Source organism: Notothenia rossii, assembly GCF_949606895.1.
Source record: "Notothenia rossii genome assembly, chromosome: 7".
NCBI lineage: Eukaryota > Metazoa > Chordata > Actinopteri > Perciformes > Nototheniidae > Notothenia > Notothenia rossii.
This window is the reverse complement of record NC_136905.1, coordinates 13,203,634-13,223,124: the sequence shown is the minus strand read 5'-3', so window position 1 is coordinate 13,223,124 and position 19,491 is coordinate 13,203,634. Positions and strand designations below refer to the sequence as shown.

General features: G+C 39.7%; 1 protein-coding gene across 1 annotated transcript; it reads right to left on the bottom strand.

The window, feature by feature from the left end:
- Nucleotides 1-9,737: 9,737 nt before the first annotated feature.
- On the bottom strand, nucleotides 9,738-18,681 carry LOC307013544 (sialic acid-binding Ig-like lectin 5; the record flags this gene model as incomplete). The annotated part of the gene is made up of 7 exons (XM_079640944.1): nucleotides 9,738-9,908; nucleotides 11,027-11,096; nucleotides 11,332-11,422; nucleotides 12,191-12,490; nucleotides 12,569-12,835; nucleotides 17,977-18,273; nucleotides 18,357-18,681. The coding sequence occupies 7 exons, from the start codon at nucleotides 18,679-18,681 to the stop codon at nucleotides 9,738-9,740; spliced, it is 1,521 nt and encodes a 506-aa protein (XP_079497070.1).
- Nucleotides 18,682-19,491: the final 810 nt, after the last annotated feature.

Sequence of the window (19,491 nt, the reverse complement as noted above, 5' to 3'; positions counted from 1 at the left end):
AACGGGCCGCATGTGGCCCGCGGGCCGTAGTTTGGCCACCTCCAGGCTCGGTTCTACGGGGGTGCATAAGGGTCCCAGTTGAATGTTATGCACCCTCACTTGAAAAAGAGAAGGGAGTGAAAAATATTACATATACAATAACAATAATAATAATAATAATAGTAGTAGTAATATGAAGAAGAAGAAGAATATAGTTGAAAATAAAATAAACTGTAATTGTGTTCAAATATTGTGGTCAAATAACTATAGTTAATAACCCCCCCCCCCCCGTCAACGATCGCCGCCGTCTTGGTTCAAAAAAGGTTGGGCACCCTTGCTCTATATAGTCAATGGCTATCTTACTCAGAACACAACATGTACACAGCATACTATTTTAACATTAAATATTTTGCTTTGATATCTTCTATTTTAATCTGCACATTGTGGCATACATTTTATTTTATTAGTATTTTAATTTATGTAACCAATATTCTGAAAATTCAAAGAAAGACAGACACTTGTACATTTTTGACTGTCTGCTGAATTTAGTTATACATTTTTATTCTAATTTATAACAGTTGAGGCCCAGAGGGAGGAAGAGGAGACTCAGCCAGAAGAAGTGGCAGCAGGTCCCTCAGAAGCCACCATAGGTGATGCTAGCCCTACTGCATACCCTTCTATATGGAAAGAAGAACAATATGAACAGTTCAAACAGAAAAATGAATGGATGTATGCTCACAATGGAAGGCTAGGCTGTACCCCATGCCATGATGTGAAGGATCTGGGTGTCATGGCATCCCGTGGTGTTAATATTGCTATTCAGTGGGCTGATGGAAAGATAATCCCAGCTGGTCAATCAAGGGATGTGCAGCTTTCATCACTGCGCAAAAAAATCTGTGAACACAAGAACTCTGCAGCACATAATGAAGCAGTCAAGATTATTCAGACAGCAAATAAAGATATTCTTCTGAACATGAACGCGAGTAGTCAGGAGTCTGTGTTTGAGTCTACTGCCAAGGTATTCATGACAGCCTATTATGTGGCCAAGAACAACAAGCCTTTCACAGACTTTGAGATTCCGATTGACCTGCAGCATGCAAATTCTGCTGATTTGGGACGTGTTTTGCATAGCAAAACTGTCTGTGTTGACATAATTGAGCATGTGTCATCACAGATGAAAAAGGAACTTCTAAAAAACATAATAGAGACCAAGAGCAAAATCACAGTATTGGCTGACGAGTCAACCAGTGTTGGGCACAAATCAACACTAATTGTCTTCCTGAAGGCTAGTGTTGATGGAGACATGGAGCCCATTGCCTTTCCGTTGGACCTGGTTGAGCTGGATAGTATGTCTGCTGCTCATATCAAGGAACAGATTATGGGTTGCTTGCTTAAAAATGGCTTCACTGTTGAGTTGCTGAGAGAAATCGTCATTGGATTTTGCAGTGATGGGGCCAGTGTCATGTTGGGAGTGAAGTCAGGTGTTGGGAAGTTGCTCCAGGATGACTTCCCAGGCATCATACTATGGCACTGCCTTAATCACAGACTGGAGCTTGTTGTTGACCAGGCACTGGATGTGACAGGGGGAACAAATGACTTCCAAGCATTCATGGACAGCCTATATTCATTATATAGCCAGTCACCAAAAAAGATGCGGCAGCTGAGTGAATTTGCTCACAACCTGGACATCGCCCTCAGGAGGATTGGAAAAGTGTTCAGTGTTCGCTGGGTAGCTTCTTCATGGAGGGCAGTCTCTGCAGTTTAGCAGTCTTATCGGGCCTTGGCACAACATTTCCGTGAGGCATCAGAGGATGATACAAGGAACAGCAGAGAGAGGGCCAAATTCAAAGGTCTGCTTTCTAAGTTGTGCTCCATCAACTTCCTGAAAAGTCTTGCACTGATGGCAGATATTCTGATTGAACTTAAGAACTTGTCAGAAATTCTTCAGAACAGGAAGACCACACTCCCAAAGGCCCATGACATCATGACGACGTATGTGAAACACATAGAAAGTTTCAATCGCTACCCAGGACAACATGCAGTTGATGCCAGTCAGGCAGAGGAAGTGATGGAATTCAAGGGAGAGGATTTAAGAGTTGGCAGGTCTCCCATCATTGACTCTGCTCAGTTCATCCGAGCAGTGGCAGACAATATGAAACATTATAGTACCTGCAAGAAATTCAAACCACTTTCACCCCTGCTTGACAGTGTAAATCAATGTATTTACTGTGAAAATTAACTTACACTGAATGTCCAGCTGAATCAGTGTTGAATTTTGGTCCCCATGCTCATTTTCTGCTACACAGTAGTAGTCACCACTGCTGCTTGGTTTGACATTGTTTAAAACCAAACTTGATCCAGCCTCCTTTTCCTCTTCATCACCTTTGTACCAGGTGTAGTTGGTCACAGGTGGGTTGGCCCGGCTTTTGCAAAGCAGAGAAACAAAGCTGCCCTCCAAAAGTGGACCTTCAGGCTCAATGATTATTGTAGATTCCTTGGGAGGAACTAAATAAAACAAAAATAAATATATTTTAAAATGTTGCTGGTCAATATTTATCTGTTTAACTGTTTTTCAATCAGACTTACATTGTACGTCTATCTGAGTGATGGATGAGTTCTGGGTCCCGTATCTGTTACTGATTTTACAGTAAAATTGTCTGTCAACTTCTGACACAGTGGTGGAAAACCTCTTCCCCGAACCCATATCGGTCACCTGACCTCCATTCACTTCGTACCAAGTGTACACAGCTGGATTGGCATTGCCGTCGCAGGTCAGATTCACCAAGCTGCCCTCTTTTACTGTAGCAGAGTAGCTGACTGATGTGTTCTTTGGAGGATCTGGAAGAGATGTTTGAAAATCTAGTAAACTGTTTTTGTTACCTTTAGACAGAGCCAGGCTAGTTTTCCCACTTGTTGCCAGTCTTTGTGCTGTGCTACGCTAACCAGCTTCTGGATGTAGTTACATTTTTGACAGACAAATGTGAGAGTGCAAGTAATTTTCTCATATAGCACTTGTCAAAAAGACATACTAGACGACAATGTACAAAACACCCTATTGTGTGCACTACCAAGGTTGTTAATATTAAAGCATTATGATGGCTTCATGAATCGGTCTTTCCAACTTTTGGGAGAATGTGAAAAACCTCTTTAAAGGTCTCCTATTATACTATTTTTAGGCATCTATATTATATGTCTCATATATATGAAAAACATGTCTTTGAAGTGTTTTGCTCAAAATACCAAACAGATCACCCATTCTAGCCATGCCTCATACCCCTCTATTTCAGCCCTGTTAGAGAAGTGCTGATTCCGAGTCCGTTGCTTGCTAATGTAAACACAGACCATATTACTTCCAAAACGTTGCACATTGTTTCTGATACAGCAACGTTTCTGATAGGGCCGTGGAAGTAAAGCCAGCTCACATTTCCGATATTACATAATAACGGTAAGCAGCTCCGTTGTACCCCTATTTTTAGAGATGTGGGCAAGCAGGAAAAGAGAGAGCGTTGTATTTTCTGACACTTTGTGATGTCTACAGATATTTATTAAAGACATCTAAAAGTGCATTTAGCATGATATGTGACCTCTAAATAATAAACATAAAGATAAACTCAAGTCAGCTCATAAATGACTTTGGTTTAGTGTCCCCTTTTTTCCCACTTGATAATCAAGTCTGCAGTTTTAGTAAACACATCTTGATCCAAATGCTCTGCAGAGTCCCCAGAGGAACATTTCCTAACATCACATTATATCAAATGAAGGGAATGATTAAATGTGAACTAAATCAACCTCCTACTCAGCAACAAGAAAAGGCCTGAAACATACTCACAAAGAACATGGAGGGTCATAAACTTTTCAAACCGAAGGTCGGTGTTGCCAGCTTGTCGTTTGTAGAGAGCGGTGCACGAAAGATTCTGTCCATTGTGGAGGTAAGAAGAGGTGAAGTTCATAACAGAGACCATGGATTCAGATTCATGTTTCTCCTCAATGTCACCTATCCTGGGGGTCCAAGTCAGATCTGGGGGAAGGATGGGACACGGAGCTACAGCCGTGCAGCTCAACGTCACCAGAGCCCCCTCCTCTACCTCCAGTGTAGATGGAGTTATGGTAGGTTGGTCCAGTGAATCTGAGGAGAAAAAAAACAAGTACATGACAAAAGGTAAAACAAAAGATGTGTAAAGTGAAACAATTAAAAGACACAATACAAACTTTGAATGGTGATATGGACTCCTGTTGGATAGGTGCCCTTCAGTTTATCACACTGAATCCTGAAGTAGTATTTGTCAGAATGGGACGGTTGCATGTTGTAGAAGATGGTGGTGCACTCCTTGTTCAGCAGGTTCCCTGTGAGATTTCCGCTTGACTGATCTCCAGTGAGGCTGGAATCAAACACAATTGTTCCGCCCATGCTTCGTCTTTTCCAAATTGCTTTGCAGGAACCATCCAGAAGTCCAACAAACTTTGAGTCAACGGCGAAAGTGCAGGGGACCTTCACACAGGATCCAGTTAGTCCATCTATTCTCTGAGGCATGGTGATTTCCCACTTCACGGCGCATAAGCTACCTGGGGTGAAATAAAAGCAATAAAATTAAATATCTGCCAAGGTTAAAGAAAAACTAAGTATTCAAACAACTACCAGACTCAGGGACAGTTTTATCCCACAGGCCATAAGACTGCTAATCACCTGAGCTCTGTTAAGTGCCTCGACAAACATTCATCTGTTTGTCATCTTGCGATCTACTTATTTATCTAAATAGTTATCACCGCAATAAACCGTATTTAACTTTGTCTTAATGTACAATATTTAATTTCATATTCTGTTCTTGTATATATCATATTCTATTTACATGTATATAGATTTATATTGTATTTTATTATATATGTTGCATCGTTGGAGGAGCTCGGGTCGTAAGATTTTCATTGCCATTTCTACACTGTAGCTCATCTTTAAAAAAATAAAGAAAATTAAGCAGAAATTTAAACATAATTAAAAGAAAACAAACCCGTCCAAATTAACAGCACACACACACAAAACCTTAACTTTAAACAAAAAAGCATATTTTGCACTTTTTGTGAGTAATCTAAAGACATCGAAAGGCATTCAATTGTTGGAAACCCTACCTTGAAGTAGAAGGAGGAAAACCTTTAAAGCACCCGTCATGCTTTTCTGTCAGCTTGATATTCCTACAGAGGCACCAGACACACACAACAGACATGAAATCTATTCATTTGATTAACTAGTTAACTACTTCAATATGAATAGCCCTAGTAAAGAAGAATACATGTTTTATAGGGGGGATTATATTAACTTCACTTCATACTTCACAAAGTAAAGATGATCAAATGTGACGTTTGATTTTTGTTGCTGAAAGAATGACCCAGTTTGAGTCATTTCAAGCTTCACACAGTAGAGAAGCAGAGCTGCTTATTTCAAAAACATATTGAATACTACTGAAAAGTATTAGTTATAAATAAAAGTAATACTTTTAAACTATTGCTTTAACTTGTATTGCAATGTACTCTTACTGTTACTGGTGTCATCACTAAAGAGAGGAAATAATGTCGTCCTTTCAAAGATAAAATAAGGGAGCCAGCATGAAGATGTTAACTAATGATAACTATTTAAAATGTTTTGCATTGGTTTTGATAGCAATTCTGTAAAGGTATGCACATTATTCTTACAAATAAAAAACTATATATAAATATATATACTGATAACTATTTAAAATGTTTTGCATATGTTTTGCAAAACATTTTATGTAGAAAGTAATAAAACAAATACAAAACTTCTTTAAAAGGTATGTCAATTATTCTTACCACGAACAAACAACATATATATATATATATATATATATATATATATATATATATACAGTCAGTATATAACAAAATGACTGAATTAGCTAACAAAATAAGCCTGCCATTTTATGACTTGCAATCATTTGAGTTTTCTAAAACAAATATCTTACCTTACAGCCAACAATGATGGTCAGCATACGATATGTTCTGTTTCTAGAGAAGAAATAAATACATTAGTAGTAGTAGTATATACAGTACTGATCTATGTTTCAGAAATTGATAAAGAAACAAATAAAGGTTTCACCAGCATGGAAGGGTCAGTGGTAATAGTCCAACAACTGAGTCATGTCAGACTGGTGTCGTGTGTTGATGGCTTTTGAAAGATGTGTTCGGGGTGTGGCCTCCAGCACCATAGAGTTTAGAATCTCTTTTTACTACATTAATGCAAGTCCCATCAGTCATTTCTAAGGGATCCACATAACAATGTTCCAAACTAGATTTTATAATGAAATATAAATGTGTTTTCAAAAGTGAGCTGTTGATTTACATATTCAATAAACAGAAAAATATAAAATATGACATTTGTTTCCACACTCAAGTACTCAACTGTTTAATCAGAGCATTTTGTCATTTTGAAACAAAGAGGAAGTGAAGAGAAACAAAATGAAAGGCAATGCAGAAAGAGGGAAGAAACAACAATGTGATACTTTACATGCACAAACAGTAGAAGTCATAAAGTGTCATAAATGAAACAGTCAAGTTGAAGTAAATATAAGTGAAAACAAAGTGAAGTATAAAGGCTTTACCAAACTAGTTGCCAGTGGGCATTGTGTGTGATATTTTTGAACAAGCAGAAACTATTTCTGAACTTTCCTCAGCAGCCACATTTAGGAGCTATGCAGAGATGAACACGATGAAGGAGAAGTGAATCAGTTTGATTCTTAAAACACAGATACTTGGTGTTTGACATACAAGTATTTATGCTGGGATTCTTCTAGAATCAAACCAAGAACGTAATGTTACAAACTGTACGCTGATTTTCAAACAGCACTGATATCAGTTGGCTGTAAGAAAGACAGAAGTGGTTAAGCGTCTGAGACATGAGGTCAAAGCCTTATATAGACTCTTCTTATCTGTTACAGTAAGCATCTCAAAAGAGCAGGAAATTCGCTCTAAAGGTGCCACGACTGGTGCAAATAAATATATATATCACAACCAAATACACAAATACATTGTTTCTGGTTTGTTCTTGATCATGTAAAAATGACATCTTAGTGAAGATCCTCTTAAGCACCAACTCTCTAAAAGGAAGGAAATTGTGTTCTGCGTCAATAAAGAACATTTATCTCCCAGCTTATTACTGTGTAGCTATGTGCACACTGCACTGTAAGGAAACAGATGTCATCGTTAAAATACTTAACAAAATAAACAGGTAATAAGTTACGCAGGTGTCAGGGATGTAGGAGTGTGTGTGCATGATTTGATGCAAGTCCACTCACATATTTGTTGGAAATAAATAAATATAGAAAATAACTGTTTTGTGAAATGTTATCTAAAGTGCTACAACAAATACTCCTGTAGGACATCAACTTTATGAGTTTCCCTGAAAAAGCTATAATATAAATGTAAGATATTTGGTAATACACTTTACTAAAAATAAGAAATACGAGGATATACAAACATACGACACAGGAACAATGATTAGTAATTGTGAAAATATTGTTAAAACTGACACGGCACTAAGCACAACTAATAATAGGGACGACTGGACATTATGCAACTTTCTACAACCTACTGTATGTGCAAGAGAATAAACAGCACATTGCAAAGTAGCTAAATATGAATCAAAGACTGCATGATTGAAAGAAAATGCAGATATTTGTGTGCCATTATTAAGTTGCAGATACAGGTTTTGATTGAAAAAAGAGCAAATTAGAACAAACGTTTTAATAATAACCATTTAATAGTGCATTCATAACAGTGCATGCCTTCATTTGTTTGCATATCAAACCCACATGCATTTCCAAATGACTTAATTCATAAAAATGTAATTTCTGAAAACAAATATACAGGATATGGACATATTTGAGGAAACACTTGACCATATAAAACAATCCAATCCAGAAACAGTGACGCAGCACACAGTCTAATACAATGGTTGCATCGTTATATTCGATCAAGTTATATCGACAGGTGCTGCTAGTATTGTGTTCACACCCTGTTGTAGATGTAGTGTACACCTGTGCTGTAATGCTGCGCTCAGACCAGCAGGGGGAGCTCAGGCTCAAAGAGAAACCTGGCAGTAACAGACTCCCAGCTGCAGGCTGATGTATTAAACTGCTGAAGACTTGCAGCTGGTTCAGCGTTGAACCTCAGCCGCCACTCAAGCATCAAGTAACAGTTTCCCCCACTGCATTTATACACATCTGTTCAACATCTGGAGCCAGTGCACCTCCTCGTGTCACGCTAGACTATATCAGTGTTTTCTTCTAGAATGAAAAGAGGCTTGAGGACTACGAGAACATCAGCACAGCACACTCAGCCGTATCTCCGAATCCATTGAACGATGACACAGACACCAGTGAGGATGAATTAGAGATAAATTTTTCACAGGTGAACTTCAAGTCAAAGACTCAGAGAGCCGTCAGAGACTTGATCAACTCTGATGAAGAGGAGACGCAGTGCTCTCACATCAAAATCTGAGTTTACATTATCTTATCCTGCCTTACAAGGTCAGCTAATTGTTAAATACAGTTTGGATTTCAATGTTTCACTGCTTCTCTCCTTTGATCAGTAAGTACCAAAATGGTGAGCTTAATCCAAACCCATGAAACCTACAATTAAAAAGAAAGACATTGTGTTTAAACTTCTGGGTTGTTGGGGAACCATTTTCCAAGCCCACCCCTTTGACCCAGTTGATCAGTTTGTACTGCCCTCTCTGAGCACAGGCCTGCAACTTTGGGCTTCAGGATTTTGTTTCCCTGTTCCTGCCTGTTGGTGTCAGCTGATAGAGATGTTACAATGCTTTGCCTGTTTTATCTTGTTATGCAGAAAGTTGATTATTCTCTCAGAACCAGATAAATGGGTCTGGGGTAGAGATCTTCAGAATTGGTCGGGCAACCGCTTTGTCAACTTCTTGCTGCAGCACATGTCTTGTGAATTCTCCGGCCATAACTTTATAATAAACCATCAGTGTTTGCCATCAAGTTCCAGCTCTCCCCGTGTCTCACTGTGTTTTCCATTACAATACATTATTTAAAAAAGAGTATTGACATTTACGACGATGGCTTTAATGTTGCAATATTATGCAGAAGAGGCTTGTTTCTGAAATAAACATGTTCAAACAATGTGCCAAATACATATTGATGCATGTCATTACGCTTTTTGTAATCTTTTCACAATTTGTATAACTGCCAACAACATTTCTTAGTTTTTGTATTTTGAAAAATAAATCTATAAAAAAAGCTTGACAAACTATGTCCAGCTGCTGCTTTCACGCTTTGCAAAGGCTTTAAATGTAAAATCATGATGCAAGATAGCGTTCAAATATTAAATATAGTAAAGGTCATGATTTCAAAGGAAATACGTACTGTTATAATTGATTGTTGGGTAACTACCTGCTATACAGTATGTATTCATTTTATGGTGATTGTGTTTTGCTATGCATCTTATGGACCAAATATGTACAGTAACAAAAGTCCAGAACTAAACTGGAAGCCTTTAAATAGGCTGCCTGCAGAGCAGTTTTTACCCCGCTGCTGCAGCTTTCTTTGTAGCTCAGCAGGGATCTGCTTGTATGGTGAAGTCCTGTAGCAGTTTGAAGCGCATAATTCTGTGTTTCACTCCCATTTCCATTAAACGTCAGCCATAAACTTTTCACCACAAGGTCTATGAGACTAAGGTGTCTTTTCTTGTTCCAATTGAGTGTCAGCAACGTTCTCTTCTTCCTCTGCATCTCCTCAGATCGATTGGATCTCATCATACTCAGCGGTCTCTGAGTCCAGGCCTGGGATCTCCTGCAGTTTAGCAGAGTCCACATTGACGTAATGGAGAGGTTCTTCCCCAGCTACTTCTTTCATTTCTAGAAAGGCTTGATTAACATAAACCACATCCACTTCTGAAGAGTTGATCTACAGAAAACAAAATAGTTGCTTTAGTGATGTAGAAAGGAGGTATAGCGCACAATAAGGCCCATTGTTAAACAGAACACTTTTGGGAAGTAGCTTGTTTGCCAGTAACGAGTCGCTAATTGCTTCCTTTTTTTAAAATACCATGTGGGAGAGTGGGGTAAGATGAGCCAGTGGGTAAATTGACCCACCCCCTTTATCTAGGGAACTGTGCACATTTGTTTTCTATATTTCTATTTGGCTGTGATGGAGAGAAGCACACGGTCAATGAGCTAAATAGAGCCAGTGGTTCAACAAGAGACAGACAGAGGAGATGGAGAGAGTGGCCACTGATGTCAAGAGTGGAAAATCCATCAGAGCAGCGACAAAAGACCGAAATATTGACAACCCTGCGTAGATACATGAAAAGTAAGGAGGAAAAGGAAAGGAAAACAGTAGGTACAGTGGAACAGCAGAGGCAAAGAGGGTCTTCACAAAGGAGAGAGAAGGAGCTTGCAGACCAAAAACTGGCTGACCAGTTCCATGGCAAACAGCTCAGGTTTAAACTTCAAAAAGTCAATAGGTCAATTTACCCCCAGATGGCTTAATTTAACTCAATTTACCCCTCAGATTGGGCAAGCTAAGCCACAAGACCACTTTTTTCTTTGAGAAATCATATTTTCATGACCTTTTGTGATATATGCATTAATTTCATTTTGATTGACAGAAGACGTCCTGAAGTAAAGGTTGTTGATGTCACTTGACTTTTATCTCGTTTGTCGTTGCCTAGAGGTCAACATAATTAAAATGATGGCTCATCTTACCCCACTCTCCCATACTATGATATTTTTGACATTTTTGACACTTTGTTCTGCATTTTTGTAAATGAAAAAATTACAGAACACTTTCAAGCTTCACTACTGAAACAGATTGTATAACCGATTATTTTCGAAATGTTTCATTGCATACAAAACACATACTTTTTTGGAATGACTTTTAACGATCTATGTATTTTTGACATACCATACAATGCTGTTTTGACAAAGTATATTATATTTTTTAGGACTCGGCAAAAACAGCCAAAAGTACATTTTGTTGGGTATTTGGAGCTTCCTGCCAATGTGTGCAAGACATAAACTCACCACATTAGTAGCTAAAGGGTTGCAAGTCTCTGTCTTTCTCTTGTCGGAGGAAGAGATGACTTTTCCTTTCCTACGACAAACACAAATAAATTGCAAAAGAAAAAGATAGAGTCATTTATTAGAATTTTCTAATAAAGTCTTTCATTTAATTGTTTTCGGATATATTTAACAATTGTTTGAGGCGGCCATGGTTGCGCTACTTCAATTTGCTGCCTTCCTGGTCCCCAGAGCTAACCCCCTGATGACTACCTCAAAATACATTTACAATATTAGTAGTAGCTTTGAAAAAAAGGGTTGTCTCTCACCGGTAGTATATTAGCAGCAGCAGTACACACACCAGCAGCATCCCCAGAGCTCCCATGACAAAACCGATCCCAATTGACAAAGAGTGGAGGCCTGAAAATTCCCCACAAACCACATTGATCGTTAAAACCAGAGAGGGCCAGAATATGCAAAAAAACAAACAAAGTACTGTGGGGATTGCCCACAGTACTGAATGTATGTGAGTCGCTTTGGGTAAAAGCGTCTAACAAGTGACAGGTAATGTAATGTAACAATAACCACATTCTTCATTACAAGGACACTCTCTCTACGGCTAAATCCACATACATAAGTTGTGATGTGTGCCATTTGGTGAAGCACTTTCAGCTGCACCTGCACTATGAAAAGTGATATATAAATAAAGCTTTATTATTATTATAACATAAAATAAATCTTTTATAACAATAGTTAATTACAATCTTTTTGTTTTACTTCCCCTAAGTTCTGTCATTACTTTCCCAGAAGCAGAATAAAAGGTTGCACTCACTGGCCAATGTATTAGTTACACCTGTTCAACTGCTTTGTGACACAAATATCTAATCAGCCAATTACAAGGCAGCAACTGAAAGCATTTGGGATGTAGACATGGTCAAGACGACCTGTTGAAGTTCAAACAGATCATCAGAATGGGGAGGAAAGGTGATTTAAGTGACTTTGAACTTGGCATGGTTGTTGCCATGAGTATTTCAGAAACTGCTGATCTACGGGAATTTTCACGCACAACCATCTGTATGGTTTACAGAGAATGGTCAGAAAATAACCACATTGATCATTAAAACCAGAGAGGCAGATTATGCAGAAAAACCAAACAAATACAAATTCACCATCTCGCAATTCTTCTACCTTGCTCAGTTTTGCAAAGCAAAAAAATGTTAAAAGCAAAACTGTCAGAGCCCAGTGAGTTGATGCTGAGGCAGACTAGAGAGAGCGTGTCTTCGTCCAGATCGTACAGGGTGATGATGCTCTTCATGCCCACGTTCCCCAGGGACTCTTCCCTGATTGGGATGGCAGCAGAGTGATTGACAGGCTCTCCGGCCAACTTCCAAACCAGAGAGGGAGGCGGGTTCCCCTGGCTGTAGCAGGAACATCGGATCATGGATGAAATCTTGATGCAACGGGAAGAAGACAGGATCTCTGGAGGAACTGAGACAAAGAAGTAATTACATTTTGTTTAATGGAAACAAAGGATTGCCTTTAATTAAAAAAGTGTATCACTCTCACATGTGACGTCAAAGCTGACACGCTCTGAGATGCCAGGTCCGTGGACATTCAGAGCTTCACAGTAATACTGATCTTCTGAGAGTTTAGTCACATTGAAGGTGAGGTCTCTCTCAGAGCCCATCACCTTCTCCTCTCTTCCAGCCGCTCTGAACCAGGTGAAGTTCACTGCTGCTGGATTGGCGATGCTTGTGCAGGTCAGAGTTACAGAGCTGCCGTCCTGCACCGGACCAGAGGGGTCAACAGACACCGAGGTGTTCTTAGGGAGATCTGAAAAGCATAGTGTTTAGCTGATGTTAATAGTTCATGCTATGTCAGTCACTTCAAAATAAAAAAGAATGTCTTGGTTTTAAGTTAAGGATTTAGGCCAGTTGGAGTAGCTTACCACCAATGGTACAAGAATCACAGTTTGAGAATCACAGTCTATGTAAAACACATTTACATTTTGAGTTGCCTTTTTTTAGAAAACTGAGACAACAACCCCTTCATTCTCTGTGTTTGGAAATAACATCTTAATAATCAAACAAAAGAAAAGAAACCAAACACAACATCCTCACATGATTTAAAGCTCACCTATTATGCAATATTTGAACAATATATATTATGGGGCCTATTTCAATCCTGTTACAAAAGTGCTGATTATGGGTCTGGCACTTTAAATGTAACCGAGCAGCTCCTGGCCACGCCCCTTCGGAGCGTCTGCATGCAAGCGGTGAGCTCTGAAGAGAAGGCTGTGTAACCATAGAAACTCTGCTGAACGCTGCCTTCATTGAACGCCATATTATGTTCCAAACTACATTAGGCAATATTTCTGAAACAGTATGGAGCTCAAACGCTTTCTCTCTTGCGGGTTCACCTCAAGGACAGTAACTTTTATATCCGGCTTCTTTACACATATTCTCTCCAGTAGGCCTACAGTGTTAGCTCTGAGTTTGCTTGCTAATGTAAACACAGACCATATTACTTCCAAAATACGTCACACATTGTTTCTGATGTATACAGCAGCTTAACATGTTCTTTTTTCAGTGTTTACCGCTAGAACAGTGCTATTATATGCATTATATGCAGGGGTGCACATAAGTGGTACGCAGGTACGCATGCGCGGCAACAATCTGAAATGCGTACCGTCACTTGTGTCACAAAGCGCATTCGCGTACCGATGTACAGGACTGTCTCAGAAAATTAGAATATTGTGATAAAGTTCTTTATTTTCTGTAATGCAATTAAAAAAACAAAAATGTCATACATTCTGGATTCATTACAAATCAACTGAAATATTGCAAGCCTTTTATTATTTTAATATTGCTGATTATGGCATACAGCTTAAGAAAACTCAAAAATCCTATCTCAAAAAATTAGAATAGTTCCTCAGACCAAGTAAAAAAAAAAGATTTATAACAGCAAAACACAATCAAACATTTGAAAATGTCCATTAATGCACTCAGTACTTGGTTGGGAATCCTTTTGCACGGATTACTGCATCAATGCGGCGTGGCATGGAGGCAATCAGCCTGTGGCATTGCTGAGGTGTTATGGATGCCCAGGATGCTTCAATAGCGGCCTTTAGCTCATTAGCATTGTTGGGTCTGGTGTCTTTCAGCTTCTTCTTCACAATACCCCACATATTCTCTATGGGGTTCAGGTCAGGGGAATTTGCAGGCCAATCGAGGACAGTAATGCCATGGTCAGTACACCAGTTACTGGTGGTTTTGGCACTGTGGGCAGGTGCCAGATCATGCTGGAAAATGAATTCCTCATCTCCATAGAGCTTTTCAGCAGACGGAAGCATGTAGTGCTCTAAAATCTCTTGGTACACAGCTGCATTTACTCTGGGCTTGATGAAACACAGTGGACCAACACCAGCAGCTGACATGGCTCCCCAAACCATCGCTGACTGTGGGAACTTCACACTGGATTTCAAGCAACTTGGATTTTGCTCCTCTCCAGCCTTTCTCCAGACTCTGGCGCCTTGACTTCCAAATGAAATACAAAACTTGCTTTCGTCTGAAAAGAGGACTTTGGACCACTGTGCAACTGTCCAGTGCTTCTTTTCCTTAGCCCAAGTCAGACGCCTCTTCCGTTGTCTTGAGTTCAGAAGTGGCTTGACCATGGGAATACGGCTATTGTAGCCCATTTCCCGGACACGTCTGTGAACAGTGACTTTTGATACCTGGACTCCAGCTTCAGTCCACTGTCTTTGAAGCTCCCCCAAATTCTGGAAGCGACTCTTCTTCACAATGCTGTTAAGGCTGCGGTCATCTCTCTTGGTTGTGCAGCGTTTCCTGCCACATTTCCCCCTTCCAACAGACTTTTTGTGGATGTGCTTTGAAACTGCACTCTGTGAACAGCTTGCTCTTTGAGAAATTTCTTTTTGTGTCTTACCCTCCTGATGGAGGGTGTCAATGACGGTCCTCTGGACAGCAGTCAGATCAGCAGTCTTCCCCATACTTGTGATTTAGTTTACTGAACCAAGCTGAGTGTTTTTCAAGGCTCAGGAAACCCTTGCAGGTGTTTCGAGTTAATTAGACGATTCAAGTGATTCGTTGAACACCCTACTAGTATACTTTTTCATGATATTCTAATATTTAGAGATAGGATATTTGAGTTTTCTTAAGCTGTATGCCATAATCAGCAATATTAAAATAATAAAAGGCTTGCAATATTTCAGTTGATTTGTAATGAATCCAGAATGTATGACATTTTTGTTTTTTTAATTGCATTACAGAAAATAAAGAACTTTATCACAATATTCTAATTTTCTGAGACAGTCCTGTATATGTGAAGCTTTTCCAGAAGGCGGTTAGATCATCGGACGACGGAGTTGGTCTCCGTGTGCACAGACAGGGCTGCTGTTAACGTCGGCCTGTACAGCAGCACTGCGCTAAAACAGCTGATCACAACGTTCACACGCTCTGTTGTCACGAAGCTCTGCACTCTACTACTACCCCCCCCCCCCCCCCCCCGTTGACATTCGCGATACAGGGGGCTTCATCATACTCCACTAGCACCCCCACCCGCTGATATTCGCGATACAGAGGGCTTCATGGGAACTTTGAGGGCAGCCGGAAGTTGGAGTACCAAACACTGACTCCAGGTACTCATCTGAGTACCTCACTGAGAAAGTTGTGTGCACCCCTGATTATATGTACATAACACAGTGGTGACTCGTCATCAGGGGCAGGGCATGAGGCACAGCCCCACATACTGTCGGCTGAAATCAATTAAAATTATAATTCAAAAAATATGTATAAAATATATGTTAAAATATATTTAAAGATCATGTTTAGTCGTCTGATTCGTCTCTACATTGCTTTTTTGGTCTGCGTTCTTCTGATTAGTGTCCACAGTGTGCCTTTTGCCGTGTTGAGCGATGTGGGGTAGCTCTGGGCTGCCCCTCTCTCTCGCTGTAGAAATGAACGTGTACTGTGAAAACTACACTGTGCATGCTCAGAGTCTTTTTGTATTCATTGTGTGCGCCAAAAAAATAATCACCAGTGGGGCAAAGTGCTGGCAACCCCACCAAAACGTCAAATCATAATTCAGAGCTGATTGGCTGTGAGTATTTGTGCCGCGAAAAGTGTAGTTGTGAAGAGGAGACGAGAGAGAGCAGCGTATAGCGATTAAAATCAGTGAAACGGAAAGAAAATGAATGAAGTTGACCATCTACTTCAGCTTTGGTAAGTTCATTTTATGTCATATATTTTGTTGATATTCTGTGTTTTGCCTATAGGCTATTGCTCTGGTGGATCGATGGATATTGTGATCTCGGTGATGAGTGTCTGTGTTTTCCTTATATATACTGTCAGTCTTGGCCTCAGAGACAGTACTACTCTCTATACAGCAGAGCCATATTCAGTCTGTTGAACTTGACAGTGTAAATCAATGTCTTTACGGTGAAAATCAACTTACACTGAATGTCCAGCTGAATCAGTGTTGAATGTTGGTCCCCATGCTCATTTTCTGCTAGACAGTAGTAGTCACCACTGCTGCTTGGTTTGACATTGTTTAAAACCAAACTTGATCCAGCCTCCTTTTCCTCTTCATCACCTTTGTACCAGGTGTAGTTGGTCACAGGTGGGTTGGCCCGGCTTTTGCAAAGCAGAGAAACAGAGCTGCCCTCCAAAAGTGGACCTTTAGGCTCAATGATTATTGTAGTTTCCTTGGGAGGAACTAAATAAAAAAATAAATATCTTTTAAAATGTTGCTGGTCAATATTTATCTGTTTGACTGTTTTTCAATCAGACTTACATTGTACGTCTATCTGAGTGATGGATGAGTTCTGGGTTCCGTATCTGTTACTGACTTCACAGTAAAAGTGTCTGTCAACTTCTGACACAGTGGTTGAAAACCTTTTCCCCGAACCCACATCGGTCACCTGACCTCCATTCACTTTGTACCAAGTGTACACAGCTGGATTGGCATTGCCGTCGCAGGTCAGATTCACCAAGCTGCCCTCTTCTACTGTAGCAGAGTAGCTGACTGATGTGTTCTCTGGAAGAGATGATTGAAAATCTAGTAAGCTGTTTTTGTTACCTTAAGACAGAGCCAGGCTAGTTTTCCCACTTGTTGCCAGTCTTTGTGCTGTGCTACGCTAATCAGCTTCTGGATGTAGTTACATTTTTCACACAGACAAATGTGGAAGTGAAACAAATTTTCTCATATAGCACTTGTCAAAAAGACATACTACATGCCAATGTACAAAACACCCTATTGTGTGCACTACCAAGGTTGTATATTAAAGCATTATGATGGCTTCATGAATCGGCCTTTCCAACTTTTGGGAGAATGTGAAAAACCTCTTTAAAGGTCTCCTATTATACTATTTTTAGGCATCTATATTATATGTCTCATAAATATGAAAAACATGTCTTTGAAGTGTTTTGCTCAAAATACCAAACAGATCACCCATTCTAGCCATGCCTCATACCCCTCTATTTCAGCCCTGTTAGAGAAGTGCTGATTCAGAGTCCGTTGCTTGCTAATGTAAACACAGACCATATTACTTCCAAAACGTTGCACATTGTTTCTGATACAGCAACGTTTCTGATAGGGCCGTGGAAGTAAAGCCAGCTCACATTTCCGATATTACATAATAACGGTAAGCAGCTCCATTGTACCACTATTTTTAGAGATGTGGGCAAGCAGGAAAAGAGAGAGGGTTGTATTTTCCGACACTTTGTGATGTCTACACATATTTATTAAAGACATCTAAAAGTGCATTTTGTGTCCCCTTTTTTTCCACTCGATAATCAAGTCTGCAGTTTTAGTAAACACAACTTGATCCAAATGCTCTGCAGAGTCCCCAGAGGAACATTTCCTAACATCACATTATATCAAATGAAGGGAATGATTAAATGTGAACTAAATCAACATCCAACTCAGCAACCAGAAAAGGCCTGAAACATACTCACAAAGAACATGGAGGGTCATAAACTTTTCCAACCGAAGGTCGGTGTTGCCAGCTTGTCGTTTGTAGAGAGCGGTGCACGAAAGATTCTGTCCATTGTGGAGGTAAGAAGAGGTGAAGTTCATAACAGAGACCATGGATTCAGATTCATGTTTCTCCTCAATGTCACCTATCCTGGGGGTCCAAGTCAGATCTGGGGGAAGGATGGGACACGGGGCTACAGCCGTGCAGCTCAACGTCACCAGAGCCCCCTCCTCTACCTCCAGTGTAGATGGAGTTATGGTAGGTTGGTCCAGTGAATCTGAGGAGAAAAAAAACAAGTACATGACAAAAGGTAAACCAAAAGATGTGTAAAGTGAAAAAATTAAAAGACACAATACAAACTTTGAATGGTGATATGGACTCCTGTTGGATAGTTGCCCTTCAGCTTGTTTTCACACTGAATCCTGAAGTAGTAGTTGTCAGAATGGGACGGTTGCATGTTGTAGAAGATGGTGGTGCACTCCTTGTTCAGCAGGTTCCCTGTGAGATTTCCGCTTGCCTGATCTCCAGTGAGGCTGGAATCAAACACAATTGTTCCGTCCATGCTTTCTCTTCTCCAAATTGCTTTGCAGGAACCATCCAGAAGTCCATCAAACGTTGAGTCAACGGCGAAAGTGCAGGGGACCTTCACACAGGATCCAGTTAGTCCATCTATTCTCTGAGGCATGGTGATTTCCCACTTCACGGCGCATAAGCTACCTGAGGGGAAATAAAAGCAATAAATTAAATATCTGCCAAGGTTAAAAAAAATGAAGTGTTCAAACAACTACCAGACTCAGGGACAGTTTTATCCCACAGGCCATAAGACTGCTAATCACCTGAGCTCTGTTAAGTGCCTCGATAAACATTCATCTGTTTGTCATCTTGCGATCTACTTATTTATCTAAATAGTTATCACCGCAATAAACCGTATTTAACTTTGTCTTAATGTACAATATTTAATTTCATATTCTGTTCTTGTATATATCATATTCTATTTACATGTATATAGATTTATATTGTATTTTATTATATATGTTGCATCGTTGGAGGAGCTCGGGTCATGACATTTTCATTGCCATTTCTACACTGTAGCTCATCTTTAAAAAAGAAAGAAAATTAAGCAGAAATGTAAACATAATTAAAAGAAAACAAACCCGTCCAAATTAACAGCACACACTCACAAAAACCTTAATTTAAAAAAAAAGCATATTTAGCACTTTTTGTGAGAAATCTAAAGACATCGAAAGGCATTCAATTGTTGGAAACCCTACCTTGAAGTAGAAGGAGGAAAACCTTTAAAGCACCCGTCATGCTTTTCTGTCAGCTTGATATTCCTACAGAGGCACCAGACACACAACAGACATGAAATCTATTCATTTGATTAACTAGTTAACTACTTCAATATGAATAGCCCTAGTAAAGAAGAGTACATGTTTTATAGGGGGAATTATATTAACTTCACTTCATACTTCACAAAGTAAATATGATCAAATGT